This window comes from Ovis aries, chromosome 6 (genome assembly GCF_016772045.2).
Source record: "Ovis aries strain OAR_USU_Benz2616 breed Rambouillet chromosome 6, ARS-UI_Ramb_v3.0, whole genome shotgun sequence".
Lineage (NCBI taxonomy): Eukaryota > Metazoa > Chordata > Mammalia > Artiodactyla > Bovidae > Ovis > Ovis aries.
The window spans coordinates 11,936,908-11,959,861 of NC_056059.1; the positions used below are offsets into that span (position 1 = coordinate 11,936,908).

Here is a 22,954-nt window from a genome sequence, read left to right on the forward strand (position 1 = left end):
TAACAGGCATGCTATCTTACTAGGCAAAGACAAAACAAACCAAAATCTTGTTTAGGGGTATGTGGTTTGCAAGTTAGGGCAATTCTGTCCATCCATACTGGGGAGGCTACAGAAAATGTCATATTTATGATGAAAAGCAATATAAATATTTCAAGGATATCCTGGTGCAGCTCCCCATTTTTCTGCTCATCTGTGGCTTTCTTAGCTTCTCTATTTACAGATAGGCTTCTCATATCCACTCCTTCATTCCACCCTTCACCCCTGACCATCCAATATCCTTGGTAGACATCCTTGGCCCACTGAGGGGCTCCAGGCCACACTGTGGTACCTTATTCTGAGCTCCCCTCTCTGGTAGTGAGGATCCTGCCAGTTTACCCAGTTTACCCTGCCAGTAAACTTTTCCATTAACATTATCCAATTAAATGAAGTCATATCTGTGCCTCTTGTTCCTTTGTCCCTTTTGTTCCTCTTAGTTGATTTGCTTACTCCTTCTACACTTTGAATGAATGCTCTCTTCCATCAGAGGACATAACCATTCGTTGTTGTTCAGTCTCCTAGTCGTGTCCAACTCTTTGTGACCCCATAGACTGCAGCATGCCAGGCCTCTCTGGCCCTCCCCATCTCCCAAATTTTGTTCAAGTTCATGTCCATTGCATCAGTGATACCATCCAGCCATCTCATCTTCCTCCTCAGAAGGAGAAAATGCTGTCAGAGGACATAGCCATAGCATAGTTCTTTATCATAAGGAATATATTACTGGAGAAATTTTACCCATTTTGACAGTTGTAAGACTCTAGTCTTTACTCCCTAAAATCTCTCCCTAAAAACATCCTGGGATTTCTTTTCCTGTATTTTTTTATCATGTCTTGCTCTAAAACAAAAATCTTCAAGAGACTGGGTACTCTCAGGGTGAAACTACAATTCTTCAAACTTTTATTGACTGAGGCAATTCATTTGTAGTTTAGCTCTATAAATCCCAGAAATAACCTTAATAAGATTTAACAGAATATATTATCATGCTATGTCCTATTTAAAGGACCTTATCACTCCTGATGCCCCTGGAATCAAGTTCCAGCCCTTCATACCTTTCAAAGCTCTTTAATATCTGGTGTCACTTGAACTTTCTAACATTATTTCCCAAACTCCTCCAGTCCAAATGTGTCTCAGCCGGTTGGTATTCTCTGTTCTTTCACATGAAATGTCCTTCAACTTCTTCTTTTCCTTCCCAAATTTCCATCATACTTTAAGACATAGATTTAGTCTCACCTCCTGATTGTTTTGCATGAATAATAAGTTCACACTAATTTCATCTCTAAACAATCCTGCTTTTCTCATTTTTTAAAACTGAGCCAAATAATACCTTTAGTTTTTATATAATCATTCTATAACTAGCGGAGTATATTTGCAATGAGACCACATCCAAGCCAAAATAAACCTAAGATGCGATTCCATAGGGAAGCTGATGCCTGAACACCAAAATACCAGCTCAGAAAAGAACTAGAAGTTACTGAGGGCCTTTAACTTTGGATTTCATGAGGATGTTAGAACTATTGCTTAGAGTGCATGAAACCCAATCCTATAATTAGAAATGTGATGTTTATGTAGTTAAAATATCAGTAGAGGTACAATAAAGGCTAGACCAATCAACTGCCTCTGATTTTATTCTCAAGTCTTCCTTATGGATGTGGATATAACCCTTACCTATTCCCTACTATGGGTAGGGCACCCAGCTGATGGATTTTACCCTTCAAGTCACATCTCATTTGGTCTGCCATGGCATGACCATTCTTGTTCCTTGGCTGTTACTACTAATTGTAAATAGTTCTTGGTCTCCTTTTGTGTTAGTCTTGTTTATTCTAGAAGTGGCTTTTTTAGGGCTGAGTTCTGCCTTTCCATCCTACGTGTGGATTGTCTGCATGCCTTGTGTGGGAATTAGAATTCTCCAACTCTAGCAGCTGTGTTCTGTGCTGTGTGGCTGGAAAACATCTTAAAGCCACTTATGGGAAGAATATCTTTTGAAAAACATGGGTCTTGAAATCAGACAGATTTCTAAGTCTAAATTTCCTGCATAAAGGGGATAACGAGCAAAATAACACTGCCTTCAATTTGAAGGTCATTTCTTGTACCACCCCACTCACTAACCACACCCAGTCTAAGGCAACTTTCTTTCTTTTAAAATTTCTTTGAATTGTTTCTTCACTTTTGAATACTTATCTGAATGTCTATACAGAATACCACAGAATAATAGGTATTAGAGTTTGGTGATGATTAGTTTATCATCAGTATATTTCTTCCCCACCACAATTTAAGTTCCACTAGAGAAGAGGCCTGGTGGGCTGCAGTCCAGTCCACCGGGTTGCAAAGAGTTAGGAGTGACTAAAACTTTCACGTGGGGCTCCCTAGTGACTCAAATGGTAAAGAATCTGCCTGCAAATGCAGAAGACCTGGGTTTGATCCCTGGGTTGGGAATATTCCTGGAGAAGGGATTGGTTACCCACTCCAATATTCTTGACTGAGAATTCCACGGACAGAGGAGCCTGGTGTGCTACAGTCCATGGGGCTGCAAAGAGTCAGACATGATTGGCTAACGCTTTTCAGAACAAAAGCTATGCCAAACTTAGTTCACCATTATGTTTCCAGCCTGTAGCACTGGCCCAACTCCTCAAATATAAGTAAATTCCTTATAAGGTTGGTGGAGAAGGAGAGGAGGTAGAGTGTAAAACACTATATAAATATTTAGAGCATATGTGTGCATGTGTTTATCAGTACACAGAGTACTACAGTTAGTACATGGTATTTGGTAAAAGGTCTGTCTAGTCAAAGCTATGGTTTTTCCACTGGTGATGTATGGATATGAGAGTTGGATGATAAAGAAAGCTGAGCGCCAAGGAATTGATGCTTTTGAACTGTGGTGTTGGAGAAGACTCTTAGAGTCCCTTGGATTGCAAGGAGTTCCAACCAGTCCATCCTAAAGGAGATAGTCCTGGGTGTTCACGGAAGGACTGATGTTGAAGCTGAAACTCCAATACTTTGGCCACCTGATGCAAAGAGCTAACTCATTTGAAAAGACCCTGATGCTGGGAAAGATTGAGGACAGGAGGAGAAGGGGATGACAGAGGATGAGATGGTTGGATAGCATCACTGACTCAATGGACATGAGTTTGGGTAGGCTCCAGGAGTTGGTGATGGACAGGGAGGCCTGGCTTGCTGCGGTTCATGGGGTCTCAAAGAGTCAGACACGACTGAGCGACTCAACTGAACTGAACTGAACATTTATTTTTTTATTCTTGCTTGAAATCTGAACTGAAAATAGCCCTCCCTCTTGCAGTAGCAACAGAGACACTTCTTGTGTTATATCACTGCTGCAGCTGCTAAGTCGCTGCAGTCGTGTCCGACTCTGTGCGACCCCATAGATGGCAGCCCACCAGGCTCCTCTGTCCCTGGGATTCTCCAGGCAAGAACACTGGAGTGGGTTGCCATTTCCTTCTCCAATGCATGAAAGTGAAAAGTGAAAGTGGAGTCACTCAGTCGTGTCCCACTCCTAGTGACCCCATGGACTGCAGCCTACCAGACTCCTCGTCCCTGGGATTCTCCAGGCAAGAGTACTGGAGTAGGCTGCCATTGCCTTCTACTCTCCCCAACTAAAAGTAGTGGATCGATCTGAATGTTCATTTGCCTCTTTTCTATGGAAGCACCTGATCAGGCCCAGAGCTGGGAGCATTACCTCACAGTGCTTTCAGTCTCCCAATACTCAGTTCTCTCATTACATATTTGGGTGATTTAACTCACAGACTTACTAAGATCACATTCCCAAGCAGTCTTCTAAAACTGTCCATCTCTCCACAGACTAACCAGAATGGCCTCAGAGAAGAAAACAGCCTAATGGAAGACTACACGTGTTAGCAAAATTAACTGCATGGAGCACATAGAAAGTTTCAAAGGTGTTAAGTTTCCATTTTACATATTTTGCCTAGGAACGTTAGCAACATGATGGAATATGACACTGTAAACCAAGTATACTTCAATAAAATAAATAAATAAATACATAAAGATAAATAGCTAAGTAAAACTTAGATTTATATCTAGGCAACAAACAGAATCTGTCATTTTATGTGCCAGCACATAGTAGTGCCCAATAAATAACTGCTGAATAACTTTGTGGAGGGGGAAAGTATGTCTCAGTGGTTCCTGGCGTTGATTGCCTCCCCATCAGATACTTTAAACCCCCTTCCTGTCTTGGAGCAGGGCTTTAAAAACACGACTCTAGTAAAAGCAGGCGTATCTTCACAATCAAGACAAGCTTTTGTTTTACTCCACAGTTCTAAAAAAGGGGAGGGGGGGCGGACAGAGTTCCCCGAATTTCTAGATGGGAAATGGAGGTTTCTTTTCTGCGGGAGTGTAGACCGGCCTCGTGGTTCCTGGGGGTGGAACGTGCAGCTCTTGTTCCTCTCCATGTTCTTGGCTGGAGACAGCTGTGGGTAAGTGTGGGGAGATGGAAAGAAAAGGCGATTTCAGTATCTTCACGTAGAGAGACGCTAATCAGGAAGTCAGACTGTAAAGGCCAGCAATAGCCAAAGGAAATTCAACTTGTAGTCGCGACTGTTTTGGGGGTGGGGGGAAGAGGCGGGGATAAAAGAAGTAGGAAAAATTGGGGGAGGGGGAGGCTAGCAAAAGAAAACCAGGAAAGAGAGTGTGTCTGCGCACTCTGTTGTTTCTCCTGCGCTTCCTTTCTCACTCCCTCCAGAAGCTAGAAAAAGTTTGCAGGCGCAGCTCTCGGGATGGGTGAGCGGGATGTTGATTTGCAGACCCTGGAGGTAAAGCGCCCGCTTCCCTCTTCCCCACTCCCGCAGCCGTCTTCCCATTTCGGAAGGACGGAAGGCAGTCCTCCTGGAGACCCAGGGAAGCTGTAGCCCACGATCCCGCAGGGCTCAAACAGCGAGCAGCACTGCCTCTGCAAAGCCTCTCTTACCTCTTCCATCCTCCTCCCGGAAGGGAAAAAGGCACGATCGAACCTCTAAACCGACTTTACCCCTCCCCCTCTTCCTGGGGGAGCTGAAGCAGAAAGTACGGTTCTGTGATTCACTGGAGAGAAAAGAGGGTGGAGGCAGCGAAGAACTCCGAGTGCCAAAACTAAGTTGGTTAGCTGACAAAACGCACGCAGCTTGCAGCGCTCCAACCCCGCGAAGACCAAGTGGGCTTGGCGCGGAGTAGGCGCGGGGTCAGGGACCGATTTGCGTCCCCGTGCGCTCCAGGGACGAGGAGAAGTTCCTACAAAGAAGGGGTGGTCAACGGTGGAGGGAGATCGGTTAAGCGGGGTGCTTTTTACTCATTTGGCCGCCTGGTGAGTGTCGGGGTGATTGGCAAACGCCTGGGAGAGGAAAGAGAAACAGAGAGCCCTGAAAGAGTGGAGAAAGTGACCCGGAAGCCGGTTCACTGCCTGCAGCTCTTTATCTGCCTGGGTTAGAGCTTTTTATCGGCGGTTCAGCTTCCCAGTACTTTCCAGCTGAGGGGACTGCTAGACCGACGGTCGATCCCACATCCCCCAGTGCGCGCGCCTCCCGACTCCTCCTCAAGACCCTCCTCAGCTCCTCAACCTCGAGGGCGAAAAGCTCTGGCCACGAGGAGTTCCTGCCCAAGGTGATTCTCAGTTCTTACTTGATTTTTTGTTTTCCTCTTGGGAACTTTTGGGTGGAGGCTTTGACTTTTTGCGTGGAAGCTACTTTGGGGAGCGAGGAGGGGGGAAAAGTGCAATTTGGTGGAGAAAAGCGACTCCTTGTTTTCTCACACGTCCCATCCCTTAAGCCACCACTTCTAGAAGATAAAGTTGTTGGACGTGGGGACAGCTGAGAGGAGAACAGGACTTCTTTCCAGGTGGAGCCCCTCCACCGCCTGTTGAGTCTGTCCCTCCCGCGTGCATGCGTGCGCCAGCGGCGGCGCGGGGTGCGCTGCTCTGCTTTGGAGTCTCAGCTGGGACCAGAGCGAATGGCCCCCAGGGGCTGCGTGGGGCCTCTGCCTCCGCCACCTTCTCCACAGACCTGGGTCTGGCCCAGAAAGATGCTAGCCATGGGGGCGCTGGCAGGCTTCTGGGTTCTCAGCCTCCTCACTTACGGTTACCTGTCCTGGGGCCAGGGCTTGGAGGAGGAGGAAGAAGGGGCTTTGCGAGCTCAAACTGGAGAGAGACTGGAGCCCAGCGTAACTGCCGTGTCCCAGCCCCATCTCATTTTCATCCTAGCGGATGATCAGGGGTTTAGAGATGTGGGTTACCACGGATCAGAGATAAAGACTCCCACTCTTGACAAGCTTGCTGCCGAAGGAGTTAAACTGGAGAACTACTATGTCCAGCCTATTTGCACACCGTCCAGGAGTCAGTTTATTACTGGAAAGTAAGTGTTACTTTATTCTTTGCAGATATCTTAAGCATTTAATTAGAGATGCAGCTCCTAACTTAATGGAGTTGCAGTAAATATGGGAAACTAAATGAATGAATGAGGGAATGAATGGATGGATAAAATGCATTTAGCTGTGGTGGGTATTAAATTGGATGTCCTGTTGACGATCTTGAAAGTCTCCTCACTAGATTAGTCTCATTTTCCTTACTCTCAGAGCCTGCTGTGACGTGTGTTCAGAGTTTTAAAATGAGATCAGAACTTATAAACTCCCACCTACCAACCAGAGATCTCCAGAAGTGTTCTTTTCAAAATGGATTTTGGCTTTTGAGCTTGCTCAGATGTTGTTTCAGGTGTCAGAATTCCTAGTCACCGTCACTGATAAGAGACACAGACCGAAATTTTTCTGGATTCTTGGTTTATTTGTAAATCTAGAATTGAATAATCAAAGCCACAGGTAATCACAGAGAGAAGGGCAAAGAAACATGGAAGGCAGTGTAAAATCTGGCCAGTGTACATGGGACTCTGTCTGGGTCTTTGATAGGTAATTTTCTCTTACAAGATCGTTAGGAAAGGCAATATGTAATCACCAAGGCAGTTCTCAAAATGGGAGAAAATACAGTGGTAAATGCTCAATATGAGTTAAAATTCATCCAAAGTTTTCCACTGTACCTCACAAGTCTGGGGATTTTCTGATTAACTCTAAGAAAAATCAGATTATTTGGATCCTTAAGAAAGTATTTTTAATATTATTGTTACTTTGCTAAATAGCTGAATCTCTTACTCAAGGCGTTCACTCATATTCATATTTTTACTCTGTCTTGTCCGAATGTAGGTTACTATAACTAGTTTGCTTGTCCAAATTCAGCCTGTGGAATGGAGATAAACTAGGAGACCCAGAGGTTTAGTCATTGGACAGAGGTAGAAGAAAAGCCTTAGAGGTTTCAGTGAATGAGTCTTGTGATTTCAGTTTCAGGGGAGGCTTGCTTCAGTGAAGTTGTTCTTGGAATTGGTTCCTAGAAGAGTAGCCAGTATCCATTGGAAAAATAAAGACTATTTTGTAGGAATCTCTGTCTTGCAGAGACTTTTGCTTACTACCTGATTTCCACTGCTTAGCAAACTGTCAGAAGTTAGCATCACTGCCAGAAAAAAAAAGTCCAATCATTTCCTGTGAGAGTAAAGAAGACTCACTGTACTTCAGAGTCATTCTAAAGGTTAACTGTGGCATCAGAAAGTCAGGGGCATTTGGTATTTATAAAGTAGCAGACTGTTGGCTAGAAAATAAGTCCATCTGATGGCCTGGGGGTCAAGTTCTTTATATCTAATCCAAACATCCTCATATTTGGTTTTTGAAATAAATTTGTCGTAAATGCTTCCCTGAAACTCTTCGGCTAAATTTATAGAATTTGGACTTATTCAGATAGCCAAGAGTAATTGAAAAACATATACCTAAATGGTATTAATTTATCTTTCACAATAGAGCATTTAAGACTTTTTTTCCACCAAAGAACATATAGTTCCTAAGCATTATCTTGCACTGATAAAATATCCAGGTTTTTATCTTTTAATCTTGATGTTTAATTAATGACATGAAGCAGAAGTCAAGGTGGAAATAAATTCTCATTTTTCTTTGTTGTCAAAGGTTGACTCTCCTGTCTTTTCAATGCAAACATCTCAGAAAAAGATTGATTCTCCTTATTAAATTTTTCTGTTCAGTGTAACAAGTTGTGTAACTGTTTTATAGAAAGGAAAGTTCAAATAACTATTGTGATTTGACTTAAATTTCTGTTTGAATTAAACAGTTGAAGACTTTTGCACTTTCAGTTCTCCTGTTAGACAAATTGCTGGAACCTTCCTTAAATGAACACAGATGTAAGAAAGAAAGTGGTTATAGAAGCCTAGTTCTGGCTCTAATATTCATAATGCAAGCCCAGAAAATATGGTCATTTGTCCTCTCTCTACATGGGTACTTTTCTACGATTTCTGGATCCTCTAAAGTTAATAGAAAACCTAAATTAATGAATTATATTAAGGGAAAGAACAGGTTATGTGGAATATGATGGAATTCAACAACTGTCACATTTATGAAGGAAGAATTTAAGTGATTAAAGCTGAAGCTACTTTTGATACTATTAACAAAACAATCCTTGCTTTATATTTTGCTCGAGTCAAAATGTAAAAGTTATTCCCTTATACTGCACATAGCTATGATAAATTCCAACTTCTTTAACAAATTACATCATATAAGTTTGGCAATATTGAGCATAAGCCAGCCTGTCAATAAGCATTCACACCGTGTACAGATCCCTATATTGGAACTGTGAGGAGCAAAGAAGTAAGCCCTAATCTCTGGACAGTGACTCTCAAGTTTGTGCAAAAGAATCAGCCCAACTGCTAGTAGCTGAAGTATAGTCTTCCAGCTTCAGTGGTCTGGGGTTGAGCCCAGAAATTAATAGTAATTTAACAAATATATCCATCCAGTTATTCTAATAATGATACTATATAAACTGAGTGTTAATATTAAACACTAGCATCTACTGAGCAGTTACTGTGTTCCGAGATAATGCATTTTTGTCTCATTGAATCTTTACAACAGTTCGATGAGGTGATTATTATTGTTATCCCCACTTTGAGTAGATGTGGCAGTCGATTCCAGGAGAGAGAGGAATGCAGACATTCTGTGTACTGGGCTTTGAGAAACAACACTGTAAGTGTTCAGAGTTAGACTACAGATAGAAAGGTTGATTGAGAAAGCAGCTGCCTACATTTGATTTATTTCAAAGTAATTTTCCCACCTTTAAAAAAAATAGTTTTCCAAATAAAGACATATAGCAATGACATCATTTCTTCTTAAGAGAATATAATGAAGGCCTCAGAAGAGAGTTATAAATTTTGCAAAATTTAGATGTGTTTCATGCAGACTTTAGAGTTGAAAAAACTGGCAGTCTGAGCTGAGCATATATCTTTGGCGATACTTTTGTGTTCTGACTATTTTGTTATTCATTTTTTCCCACTTGAAATACCATGATGATCATTTAACAAATGCAAAGATAAACCAAATAATGTGTATTTGTAATAGGATATTTGATTTGATAAATTAATTTTTAAAAAAAAACAACCCCTGCGACTCGCCAAGGGTAATCACGACCCAGCTTCTAACACTTTATTTTGCCTGTTTTTGAACTTCATATAAATAGAATTGTAGAAAAGGTATTTTTTCATGCCTGGCTTCTTTCTCTGAACATTTTGTTGTAAAATTCACCCATATTGTTAGCTGGGGTTATAATCCACTTATTCTCATCAGTGAATAGTGTTCTTTTGTATGAATATACTATATTTATTCTTCCATTCTGTTGAATGACATGTGGGTTGTTTTGGTGTTGGGCCATTATTAATAGTGCTGCCATAAACATACTTGCATATATTTTTGGTGAATGTATTTGTATATGTCTAGGGTATCTATAAAAAGCAGGATTACTGGGTAATTGGAATATATATATATACAGTTTTCGTAGATACTTCCCAGCACTTACCCAAAGTGGCTCAGCCATCATATACTCTCCTTAGCGATGGAAAGTTTGTTTGCTTCACGTTATTGCTAACATTGGTGGGTATCTCTTTCATTTGAGTCATTTTGGTTATTATGCACTGGTATACCATTATGGTTTGGTTTGTATCTCCCTCGTGACTGAAGAAATTGAGCATATTTCATATTTTTATGGACTGGATATTTACTTGTATCTGATTTTTGCCTGAGTTTTCATTAGGTGATTGCTTTTCCTTATTGATTTGTGGTAGTTATTTTTATATTCTATTCCTTTGTCAGATATTTGAATTGCAAATGACTTCTCCCATTCTGTGACTTGTTTTTTTCATTTTCTTAGTGTTTTTTGATGAACAGAGGGTTTTAAATTCATTGTTGGCTTATTTATAATCTTTTTCTTGATGTTCTATTTAAGATATCTTTGACTAAATCAAGATCATTACAATGGTCTTTTAAAAATTTTTTATAGTTTTCTTTTTGTTTACATCTGTAATTCATCTGGAATTAATTTCTAATATGGTATAAATCAGGATTCAAACAAACTGTTTTCCATATGTAAACTCACTTAATCTACACTATTTATTAAAAAAATATACTTTCTCCACTTTGAAAAAGTGTCATCTTTTTCATAAACCAGAAAAGGTGTGTGTTTGGGTCTGTTTCTGGACTCTATTCTACACCATTGACCTCTGTCCATTCTTCTGCCAACCCTACATTCCCTTAACTATTGTAGCTCTATAATAAATATTGATATTTGGAATGTAAGTCCTTTGACTTGTTCTTCTTCCAAATTGCTGAAGCTATTCTTTACTAGTTCATTCATTTTAATATGAAAGAAGGGAGGGTATGGATGTACAGATTCACAGGAGTTGAAGGATTTGGTTTTAGAGAATATGAGGTAGTTTTCTTCTGATTATTCTACTTTCTAAGTGAAATAGTAAATGAGGTCATTAGATGAGAACGAAAATCTTCAGGTTTAAAAAGACAGATAGAAAATATTCCAGGAGAGTGAGAAAGTGAATTAAGTAGAGGAGTGCTGTAAAAATACTGGGCAGCGATGAGAACCCATTTGAGATCTGTGGTCATGAATTTAAACAGAGACCAGTCCTCGCTTGTTTTTCGTGCACCGTGTTCGGTTGTGTGAATGCAGCAGCACCGTTGCAGAGGTGGAGTTCACTAGATTTGGAGCTTTGCCAAGTGAACAGAGTGGGTCTTTAGACTCTAAACTTGGCAAGCGAAAGAGGAAGACTATAAGTTTATATTCTCTAAAAAAGTGTCAGGTCAATGGATTGTCTGTCTAGGGTTGAAGTGAGGATACTGCAGTCAACTTGGAAAACTGGAAAGGTAGATAATGATAGTTGAAGAAATGCATGCCGAAGCAAAATTTTATTAGTGCAGTTTTTAGAAATGATAGGAGAATTGTGAGATGGAGGATAAAGCTTTAGAAATGAAGGCACAGTGTGAGACAGACATGGAGTTGATGGATCACTTGGGTGCATATTTGAACCATTAAGGACAATGGGCGAAATTGTATTAAAGAGTGCAGTAAGCCAGTTGCTGGAATCTCACAGCAGTGAGAGGGCAGGGCCTGGATTTGGAGGACTCTAACAGGAAAGATTGGTGGTGGTGTTTAGTTCTCTTAAGCTGTATCTGACTCTTTGTGACCCCCATCAACTGGAGCCCCTTGGAATCCTCTGTCCATGGAATCCTCCAGGCAAGAATACTATAGTGGGTGGCCGTTTCCTTCTCCAGGGGGATCAAACCCATATCTCCTGCATTGGCAGGCAGATTCTTTACCACTGAACCATCGGGGAAGCCCATAGCAGGAGAGATGATGAGCCTCTGATCTGTTGCCTGACGTTTCAAAAAAGTGGAGCCTTTAAAAAGAAATAGGAGCCAAACCATGTAGAAGTGCTACTAGGAAGATACCCAATCCCTGCTTTGGAATCCTTGATAATTGGCCTGTGGGTAGAAGAACCGTGCTAAGTTGAGAGGATAACCAGCAATCAGCCAGAGCAAAAAGATGGAAGGAATGTCCAGGAAACAGATGAGGTCATAGAGGATTTTGCTAATGACAGATTTTCAGTAACAGAAGGCTCTTTGGAAAGAAGGAGTTAAGAGGGGAGAAGGATATAATCAGACCAGAGAATATACAGTGATATATATATAGAGAGATTAGACTCTGAGTGAAAGATACACTGGAAAGATTGGAGAAAGACTGCAGTTCTTGTGAAGATTGAAATAAAAGAAGCTGAAAAGCATGGTGGGAATTTTTCCAGACGATCTCTTAGGAAATGTAAGTGTCAAAGTGTAATTACAGCTTCTTTCTAGAGATTGACAGAGTGGGGCCTCCTCCCTATCCGTAGCCAACTCCTGCAGCCACACTGTAGTGTCAGGCACACAGTCAGGAGATCTGGGGGTTTTGTCCAGGAAGACAGGATCTGTGTTGGCTTTTTGCAGTGGGCTGTAGCAGCAAGGGAATGTGTCTTCCAGTAGTTTAGAAACTATCATTTTCAGATACGAAATTGTCAGCTAACAATTACCTCAGTATTGAAAACCTTGAAAGAGTAATTGAATTCTTTTGTTATCAGCCAGAGTCTTGGCCTTCTCCAGTCAATAGAAATTGACTAAAGGCCAGATAAGAAATTCAGGCAAGGCTTTACTGGGGCTCCTGTGCTGGCTGCAGGATGGAGCAAAGTAAGTAACAAGTTCCATTGCTCCCCCCCCCAAGGAGAAGGGACAGGCTTATTCCTTAAACGGATTGAAGGTAGGGGTGTGTCCAGGGGGTCAGACTGGAGGAGTGGCTTAGATGGTTTGCCCATCCCTTTGTGGTATTGAGTGCAGGGCACATGCGCAGTACCCTGTTTTTGCTTCAGAAATGGCAGTTTTGGTGGGGATTTTTTTTTTTTCTTTTTTGGTCTTTTTGTATCTTTTTGTGCAGAATTTGCCCCAGGTGCCCAGGCACACAGTTATTTTTAGTCCTATATTGTTTCTTTGTATTTTGTAGCTTGAAGAGAGCTGTGTCCAGGTACAAACATTGCAGCAGGGCAGTAAAGAGTCCCAGGACCCAGCCTGGGAGAAAGATTCAAGAAAGCAGAGGTTTCGTGATTGTTCCATTTCACAGACATGTGATACATACACACAACATCCACCCCCCCACACACACACACATACACTTAGACTGTAAACATCAAGGATCATGCATGCTTCTTCCATCCATTTCTTTTATCCAAGACCTAGTTTTAAGTAGTGTTACACACCCTAAAAGTACACAATAAATACCAGTTACTAAGAGTTCACTTATTGCATTCATAAATATTTAAATAATACATAAACATTTAGGAAAATGTTTGTAGTTGGAGAAGTTTGGAAGAAACACTTTGGCTTTGGAAAATGAATGTAACAGCAAATGGACAGGGCGGCTTTAAAAACCTCACATATCCATTTCAAAAAGAATGGCTCAATAGATGACACCGTTCAACAAATAGCTGTCTCTTCTTGTTTTACCATATGGATTTTCCTGATAGTAGAATCAGAGTCAAGTAAGCTATCCGCGGCGCACCCTTATGATCAAAGACCCTACTTGAGTCTTTTTAAAAGACACCCTTTGAAATTAATTCCTTTTCAGGTAAATCTGATGAGTTTCCTGAATAGCTGTCCTGTAAGGTATAAATTTATCCAGGTGCTGAAGTTCAGATCATTTTGTTTCATCCTTATGACCTCTCCCAGAGATCAAAGACAAGGGAGGAACCAAAAAGGCTTGGAACTCCTGCTTCTAACAGGAGCTCAGCATGGAAACTTTTTATTTCAAAGTTTAGTTTTGTTTAGGCTTTTTACTATAGCAATATTATGGAATTCATTTTTATGTAGTCTTTTTCTGTATTTTACTTTGATATAATTAGAGTGTGTAGCAATGTTCTTTTCTCATTCCACATATTAAATATTCCAAAGAGTGTAACTACATTGAGACATTCATTTCCCTGTGTGTGTTATTGCAAAAAAGACTTTTTGTCCCTCCTGCTTTTCCTCCTCTCTCTCCCTAATTCACCCACCACATTTACTTTACTTGGACATGGCTCATTATATCATCAGCCTCAGCAAACTAGGGAGTCTCTGGTTCCCAATGACTACCGCAGAATGGGGAAGGAAAGTGATTTTTACTGAGGGCTTCCTTGTGCCAGTTGCTTTTCAAACATCCTGTCATTTGACCTTCACATCACCCTGAGGGTAAAATATTTTTATAATTTTGAAAAATATTTATCAAATATGTATATCCTCACTTCATAGGTATATGAATGTTTTAGAGAAATTAAGTAAGTTTTTGGTGTTTCAGCTTCTAAGCAGCAGAACATGTATTGGAATCTAAACTCGTGTGGCTTCAACAATATCCTGGCTGTTTTCATGACTCCATTCCTTCTGCCATGAAATTTGTAAATACCTTAGTCTAGTCTTCGAAAACCATTTTAGCCTTATCTTTCTTTATCTTTAAACTCTGTACTCCAGCGAAAAGAATGATTCAGTGTTTCTCGAGCCTGTCTCATACTTGACTTTCTCCCTCCTTCTGCGAAGACTGTTTCCACTCCTTGGAATTCACACCCTATCTCACTTGGCTCTAATGCCAGTCGCTCATTAAGACTCAGCTAAAATGCCACCTTTCCTATATAGGTTTCCATGATTCCTTAGCCAGAAATATTTATTCCAGTGATGACCTTACATAATTCTTTCTGTTACTGTCTTATTAGGCATGATTTTCCACCTCGTTCACACGCTGGTCCCCTGAGTAGCAAGGCTGATTTATTACCTCCATAAATTTCACAGCAGCCAATCCAGTGCTTTGTACTAACAGGCATGAAGAATGAATGAATGAAAAATGAGTAAACACGTCGGCAGACCATGTGACAGAGCAGAAATAACAGAATATAGTGAGGAAATCTGAATTACAGTTCTGATTTAGGAAAGTCCAGACTATGACCTTGAATGAGTAATTTAATCTTTTGGAGACTCCATGATTTTATCTACAGAATAGGAGTAATGACAGTCTCAAAGGTTGTAGCACTTAACTGAGATAACATATAAGGAAAATAATTGGGAAACTTTCAGGTACTATATAATTTTTAAGTAAAAATTCCTCTATATTTAGAACTATATCTCCTTAATGTTTAATCACGTACTGACTTTAAAAGAACTACTTGTTCTTTTAAAAGCTGTGTGTGTACTCACATCTCTTTTCCAATTTCAATCTATAAGTACAAAAATTTACAAGTAAATCCCTTATATTTCAACTTTAATCTATGTTATCCATCGCGGTTTTTCATATGATATTTTTAGTTCTGAAATGTCCAAGAAGGGGATTAGGGCTCTATTTTTCTTTTAATTTTCTGCACTTGGAGGTTGTATGTGTTGCTGTTGGTTGTCACGCTTGGCGTGTTGCTCTCATCATGCTTGGCAGAATCTGTTGGAACCCTGCTAAGCCTGTGACAAGCAAAAGCCAGATGTATGTTTAAACAGTAACCTTAAGAGTACCACACTAAATGAGAATTAAAAGTTGGGTAGTGGAAAGGCCAGTGATTAATTACTTCAAATTCCTTCAATCAACAGTAATTAAAAAACATTTTACTGAATATAATTTCTGTAACTTATTTATGTTTGCATGCTAGCTTAGCTTGACCCAGGGACGACCACTCAGTAGGTGTGCAATAAAGAGTTTTGAATTAAGATTTTGTTCTAGGCTTCGTGGTGATTGGAATTTCGTGTGCTTTATGATCACTATTTCATTACCTCTTAAATGATTATACTGCCTACAGCATTTGAATCCACAGTGCACACCAGGACCTGAGTGAAATCTCTCTCAAAATCATACAGTCAAAATTATGCCACTCGCTGCATAAAATCTTTTAGAAGCTGCCATTGCCTATAGACTAAAGCCCAATTCCTAACCATTTCATATAAGGACCTTCAAAATCTGGCCTCTGACAAGATTCTGGTACAGTCTCCTAACACTTTCCCATTATTCCTTCTTTTCATTATCACTGCCAGAATACCAAGGCTATTCCCCTTAAAGCCCTGTTCCCTTCTAAGCAGAATTCGCTTTTCTAGAATGTTCTTCATTGTCTTCTGGAAAAATACCATTGCATCCTTCCCGACTGTCTACGTCCCCCAGCTCCCCTCCACTACTACTTGTTTACACCTTTATACACGGGTACACGTTTTTTGACCTATATAAGAGGCAGCGGTCAGTATACAAATGATAGGATTCTTAGAATTCAAAGGCATGTTGCACACAACTTTTTCCAACAAAGAACATTGTTGATCATTTTAAAGCAATGAGTGGGACTCTTCTCTCCACTGACCAGACTGAATCAATATCATATCTCTATCATATGGTGAGTATCAGTCTACCAAGTACCTGGGCTTGGTGGAGAGAAAAGCCAGAAAATAATTACTAAGTCGTTGTCCTCTTGCTGAGGAGATACATTGATTTCTTTCTCAATATTTGGTTGTTCTCGACTTGTTGGAGGAGGTAAGGAAGTAGCCCTGGATGAGGAAAAGGCTGGGGAAACTGACAAGATCCTGTGAGAGTACTGGATTGTTCCATGCAGTGTCCAGACAAACTGGATAAGCATAATTTGGCAACATTCAGTGTCTGAGAAGGTCCAGTGAGTAGGCGGACATCTGAGTGACAGCCAGGATTTGATTATATTAAATTCATGATCACAGATCCAAAATAGGCACACAAGAATGCCCAGTGACCCTTTAATCACTGGGCATTTTTGTGTTCAGTGTGTCCAATTCTTCAGAACTACTATTTCAAGATTTCAAGTGTGTGTCCAGTTCTTCAGAATTGTGTCCTCTAGGATGTGTCCAATTCTTCAAAACTACTACTTCAAGATTTCTGATCTCAAGCTGCCAATATGCCCTCATCAGCTCACTACTTTACTTCAAAATTCCATTGAGAGAAAAGAAGCAATAGTGAATTATCGCTTTCTCTTACCGATACAAAATTTCCGAACCCAGGGGCATCAGTAGCCACGTTGTCTGCTTTCCTTCCTCCAATAGGCGCTGAAGCACTTGCGTCTGTCAGACACACACCTCCCAGAGCTCCTTCCCTCCTCAGACGCTTGATTCTTAAATTTTACCCTTTTTCTCATTTATTATTAATTTTTTTAATCTCTACAAAATCATTTTCATCTGCATGTGAATGAATTTTAGTTCCTTGCATCTACAAACAAAAACATGAAAAAAAGTTAATTGACCCAATTTCTCTGCTTTCCTACCTAGCAAAAATTCATGAGTTATCTATACTTGGAAACTCCATTCTAAATTATTAATTTATACTATATTAATCTATAGTTATATCTATCAATCTATATTTATCAATAATTATCTATCTATTATACTATAGTTATCAATATATTGCAGTATTATAATTATCAATGTATATTACAGTTCTGATAATATAATCTAATACTATAATATTAATTGTATTCATGTATGCCATAATAATGTATACTATAATGTTAATGTATACTATAGATGATCAAAATTTTAAGATTTTCACTAAATCTGTAATTTATTAGAAATTTACAGAAAGATTATGCCATAATCTTGGATCTGAAAAACTCAAGAAGTTTTTAATTGCTTTATTAGACTTAAAGATTATCTTTGAGATTGAATATCACGAGGTTAAAGACAAAGTTATATCTTTGGAACACATCAAGTTCTTACAGAAGATAAAGCCATAATAAATGCATAATAAGTTTATGTGAACTGAGTAATTCATATTCATCAAAGTTTAATTTAGATTTTTTGAACAGTCTTTAAATCAGTTCAAATACCTAAACTCAGTTTTTTACTTTGGGTCTTGTTTGGATGTCTTTGTAATGCTATAAAATTAATTTAATTATACATTTTTCTATCTAAAAGATTTAGTTGAAGATAAAATCTTAGAAGTAGAGATGTAACATTTATTTGGCACTTAAGTATTAAGTATTATTTGGCACATATATTATTTTATATGCATGTAGTAATATATAATACATATTTTCTAAACTATATATTCTCTAAGCCTCATAATTTGTGTATAAATATTAATATCCACATTTTACATAAGAAGAAAATCAAGCTCTCAGAAGTAAAATGCCTTTGCCAAAGTCCTATGGTAAGTAATGAGACTAGAATTCCAACCCCAAAACTATGATTTTCCACTACATTACACAGATGGTTGACAGGATGGATTTGGTATAGCTAGCTGTACAGCTTATCTTTAGAGTAGAAATAAATGAATATCCTGTTCAACAACAAAGAGTTAAATATAGTTGTTCTAAGAACCAGAGCTCATTTCAAACTGGCTTCCCCATTCAGTTTGAGAACACTGGGGTGCTTTCTTGGTTTTCATTTGTTTTATATATAAATTAAGGATAGTGTTATAAGTTTACTTTTCAGAATTTTTAATACGTAAATTATTAATCAAAATATTAACCACTGGAGAATTTGCTAAAGCCTTCATTCCTTTCGTTCCTCTGGGCTCTTCCTCACAAGTTTTTTTCATAAGGTCTAGAATGGGGCCTGAGATGCCATATCTCTGTCACTCTGTCTGGTAATGCTGAAGTTGTGCATCTGCGAACTACATTGATAACATTGATAATACATTGATTGATAACAGTGCAGTTTGGGCATTTAGTGTTCCATGACTGTTTATTACCATCTTTATCTCTCTTTACTTTTTTAACCATTTATGTAGCACTCACTCTATGCATCCTGAAATTAAAGGTGCTAGGAAATGTAGGCATTTGACACGTTGCTTTTTTCTTTTAGAACCATTCTACTACAAGGCCAACCTAAAGAAAGTGGACATTTATTTTGGGGTCTTGTTTAACTCAAACTATGAATTTGATCAAGTTGGCATCAGTTCCATATACATGTATATCCTAATTTTCTACAGGGGTGTACATAGCCTAGCATAGCTGAGGAATTCATTGTCATCACTTACCTTCAAAAGAAAACTGAGGCATTGGGATCAGGAGTCTGAGATTTGCTAAACTAATTTAATGACTTGGTTCTAACATCAACATTTTTCCGATCGCTTTTCTTTCTTTCCTTCTTTGGCTTTGTAGGGGCTTAGTTGTGGCACACAGGTTTCTGTAGCTTCTCTAGCCTCTGGCTTCTCTCTGGTTGTGGCATGGAGGCTCTAAAGCACATTAGAAGGCGGATTCTTAACCCCTGGACCACCAAGGAAGTTCCGCAGACCTCCTTTCTGGTGTGGCTCTGAATGATCTCAGATTTCAAAATAACAACAAAAACAAAAATAGGTAATTTAGAGTTTTTGAAGGAAGTGTTTATACTGCCACTCAATCTACATCACAAATGTGTGAGGTAGGTGAATGTTAATGTGAAATATTGAACATTAACCTCAACGTTAATGTTTAACACTGAGGTTAATGTTAAAAATATTTCTCAGTCCTGTAAAGGAAATCCCCAAAGTTAAACCCAAATCCTTAGACATTCTTTAGGGGAGAAACTATGCATTGACTAATTTGTCAAACTTGGTGTAAGTCTTCCTAAAACTTCCCATTACCAGTTAATAGTTCAGGAGGTAACGATCCTTGATGTGGTTGGGCTTCTTGTTTTTATTTCCTTGAAATTCATTTATTCATTCATTCAATACTAAACACCTACTTTTTGCTAGATACTGTTCTAGGCACTGGGAAACATTTCAGTCAACACAACCTCCGAAACTCTCTTTTCTCGTGGTGTTCCTATTCTGTTCCTAGGAGACACTTCTAGATCAGATATATAGTGTGCTGGGGGCAGAATGGGCTTCCCAGGTAGCGCAGCGGTAAAGAACCCACCTACCAGTGCAGGAGACTTAAGAGATGTGGGTTTGATGCCTGGGTCGGGAAGATCCCCTGGAGGAGGGCATGACAACCCACTCCAACATTCATGCCTGGAGAATCCCATGGACAGAGGAGCCTGGCAGGCTACAGTCCATGGGGTCGCAGAGCGGGACACGACTGAAACATGCGCACGACATAGGATGCACAGGAGGCAGTATGCCCTGTGAAGGAAAACATACCAGGAAACAGGGCAGAGATTAAGAGATTAAGGGTTAAGGGTGAAGAGGGCAAAATCATGGAGGTCAGGGAATGCTTCACTAAGAAGGAGGTGAAGGAGGGAGCCTCCTACATCACTGCTCCAGGCAGACAGAATGGTAACTGCACTGGCCCCATGCCAGGAGCACTCCTGGTCTGCTCACTTACCGTCCAGAGGCCAGTCCAGCTTGACTGGGTCAGACAGGGGCGGGGGAGAGTAAGGGGAGGGGAGGTCAAGGTGGTCAAGGGACCCAGGTCCTGTAGTGCATTGCTGACCAAGCCAGGGACTCTGACTTCCACTCTAAGTGAAGAGCAGAGGGGTGGCACGACCCAACTTGGGTGTTAACAGAATTGCTTCGGCAGATGTGTTGAGGGTAGATCCTAGAGATAAGCTTTACAGCAGGAAGACCTGGAGACCTAGTAAAGAGACCAAAGCACTGACCTGTTTGAGAGATGATGGGCTGTGGAGAGGGGGGACAGAGAAGGTTAACTCTGAGTACATTTCACAGGCAGAGCAGACAGAATTTTGGGGTAAACTACAAGTGGGTTGTATGATTGGAAAGAAGAATGAATTAAGTACAACTTTAAGGTCATTCATTCTGCTGTTAGCAAAAACACAAAAACAGAAACGAACAAGGACTCACTCAGGCAGATTAAGTCATGATTTAGAGAAACCTCTTTGACAATTGCCTTGTACATTTCAAAGCCCACTGATGAAAAATAGCCTCTGTTTCTCCATTCTCCTTCCTTTGCTGACTCCTTGATGTTTGAAGGATTGTAGTAATATGTATATTTTCATTATATACGTGTATATATATATATTTCATTTTATGGTTAATTGAAGAGAAGAGTGGTCAGAAGATCTGCATTTGAGTTCTAGTTTAGCCACTTCCTAATACTTCAAATGAAAGACCTTTAAAAACAGCATAGGTAAATGTGGAAGAGGGGGCTTTTTAGAGCAAGGATGGCTGTCCAGCCCCAAGGCTGTCCCAGGATGGTATTGACTGGGTGAATTCATCATTCCTGTCACTTAACCACACAAACCCTGCACATCTAGAGTGTCTTAAATGGTTGATTAAAAAAAAAAAAAAAAGGAACCAACAGGAAACCTGGTGTATGAATTCAACATTCCTCTCGATTTCTATCATGCTGAAAATGTGGCTACTTCAGACTAGGTGTCAAGTGTATGCAAACAAGCATACACACAGTCACACGTTTCTCCCTTTCTCTGGGATTACTGTCAAGACCATAGAGTCTGGACAATGCTTTGTGCTTAGCTCTGCACCTGTAATGTTAGAGTTATGATGTTAAGGCTTTGCTGCTTGTGATACAGTGTTTTTCATTTATATCCATTTTGGGTCTCAGTTTAAAATGGCTAATAGTAGAATACCTGCTTTTATTTTTAGAAAAATAGTCATTTAGGAAAACTTTCCACTTTAATGATCTCTTCTTTTTGCTCTTCACGGTAGTAAAACACTTCCTGAATAGCTTATAAACCACCTCAGTAAGTTGTATTACTGCTGACTTCTGCTGTTGTTTTTCTGGACCAAAGAGTCGGTCAATAGCTGTGCAGACACTGAGAAAAGCTATGCTGAGAGGAATGTTTGTTGCCATGCATTCACCTTAGTTAACCCCCTACAACTGAGATCAAAAGGTTATACCAGAGGATGTGTCCCTTTCTTGGATTTTAAGGACAAGCACTGCAAAAAAATCTCCTACTGATGGGAAAGAAAATTTTCAATGATTTATTTCTTAAAGAATGCTGAATAGAAAGAATCTTTCCAGTCCCTCCTCTAAGTCTCTTAATTTTAAATCTTTGTGTGAAACTGTAGCCAAGCCACATTGTCCTGTCACGTAAGTGTTATTCCACTTCCCAAGTGCTGGAGGCCTTCTTCTGGTCTCAGAAGCGGGGTCTGAGCACACATCCCAGCCTGTCTGCACAGGAACTGCACTGCTGTCTCTTTCTCCATTACTTACTTTTGACCTCAAGGAGCTGGCCAGTTCATGCATGTTTGTCTGCCATACGTAAATTGGTTTATTTCCTTGTTGGACTTAAGACTTGTTCTGTAATTTACAGACTTTTTTTTTTTTTTTCAACCGTGGAACTTTTTATTCAAGTGAATTGTTTGATGGAATAGCCCCATATACAAAACTGATGAAAGCAGGACTGCTGGAGGGAGTTCCCGGCCTCAACCCCTTCCTTCTAATGCAGGCTCAGAGCCCCTCTGTTCAGTTTCCAGGGCTCCTGGGCCATTGTTTGAGATACTCAGACCTATTTAATCTACTCTGGGAGTAATTTTCCAACATGTCAAGGAAGATGAATTACTGACTGAGTTCTACAAATAGTACTTTTTCAGTAATACAGTCATTCTCTCATGAATATAGGATACAGGCATTGGTGTATAAAATGTAAAAATAATGACACAGCAGCAGCAACAGAGTCACCAGTCTCTTAAACACATTTTTTAAATGTCTTAAACTCATTTTTTTCTTCAAAAAGTGCTTTGATTACAGTGGGGCTTTTTTTCTCTTACAAATAATGATGTCATTTTAATGCTTTTAAAGATGAAGCAATTAATAATCTTGAGGTATTGTAATACTTCCCTGGTGGCTCAGCTGGTAAAAAAAAAATATGCCTGCAATGCAGGTGACCTAGGTTCTCTCCCTGGGTTGGGAAGATCCCCTGGAGGAGGGCATGGCAACCCACTCCAGCATTCTTGCCTGGAGAATCCCATGGACAGAGGAGCCTGGCGAGGTACAGTCCATGGGATCACAAACAGTCAGATACAACTGAGCAACTGACATTTTCACTTTTCATTGTAATACTGCAGTGGAGAGGGCATGAAAGACTGACATCCAGAGGAGGAGACATGGAGGCAATGTAGAAAATATGATGAAACAACAGTGTCAAAATAGCAGAGAAGCCTTTTCATGCA

The 22,954-nt window shown here is 40.0% G+C and overlaps 1 protein-coding gene and 1 long non-coding RNA gene across 2 annotated transcripts in view; one reads left to right on the top strand and one right to left on the bottom strand.

The window, feature by feature from the left end:
- Positions 1 to 4,283: 4,283 nt before the first annotated feature.
- Positions 4,284 to 5,193, bottom strand: LOC105611980 (uncharacterized). The gene is made up of 2 exons (XR_001040953.4): positions 4,970 to 5,193; positions 4,284 to 4,472 (listed from the first exon to the last, which is right to left on the bottom strand). It is a non-coding gene; the product is annotated as an uncharacterized LOC105611980 (long non-coding RNA).
- The window catches only part of ARSJ (arylsulfatase family member J), a 75,882-nt gene continuing 58,054 nt past the window's right edge, over positions 5,127 to 22,954 (top strand). The window contains exon 1 of the mRNA XM_004009597.5: positions 5,127 to 6,383. Within this exon, the coding sequence (XP_004009646.1) occupies positions 5,983 to 6,383 (401 nt within the window). The 5' untranslated portion in view covers positions 5,127 to 5,982. The remainder of the gene's footprint in view (positions 6,384 to 22,954) is intronic.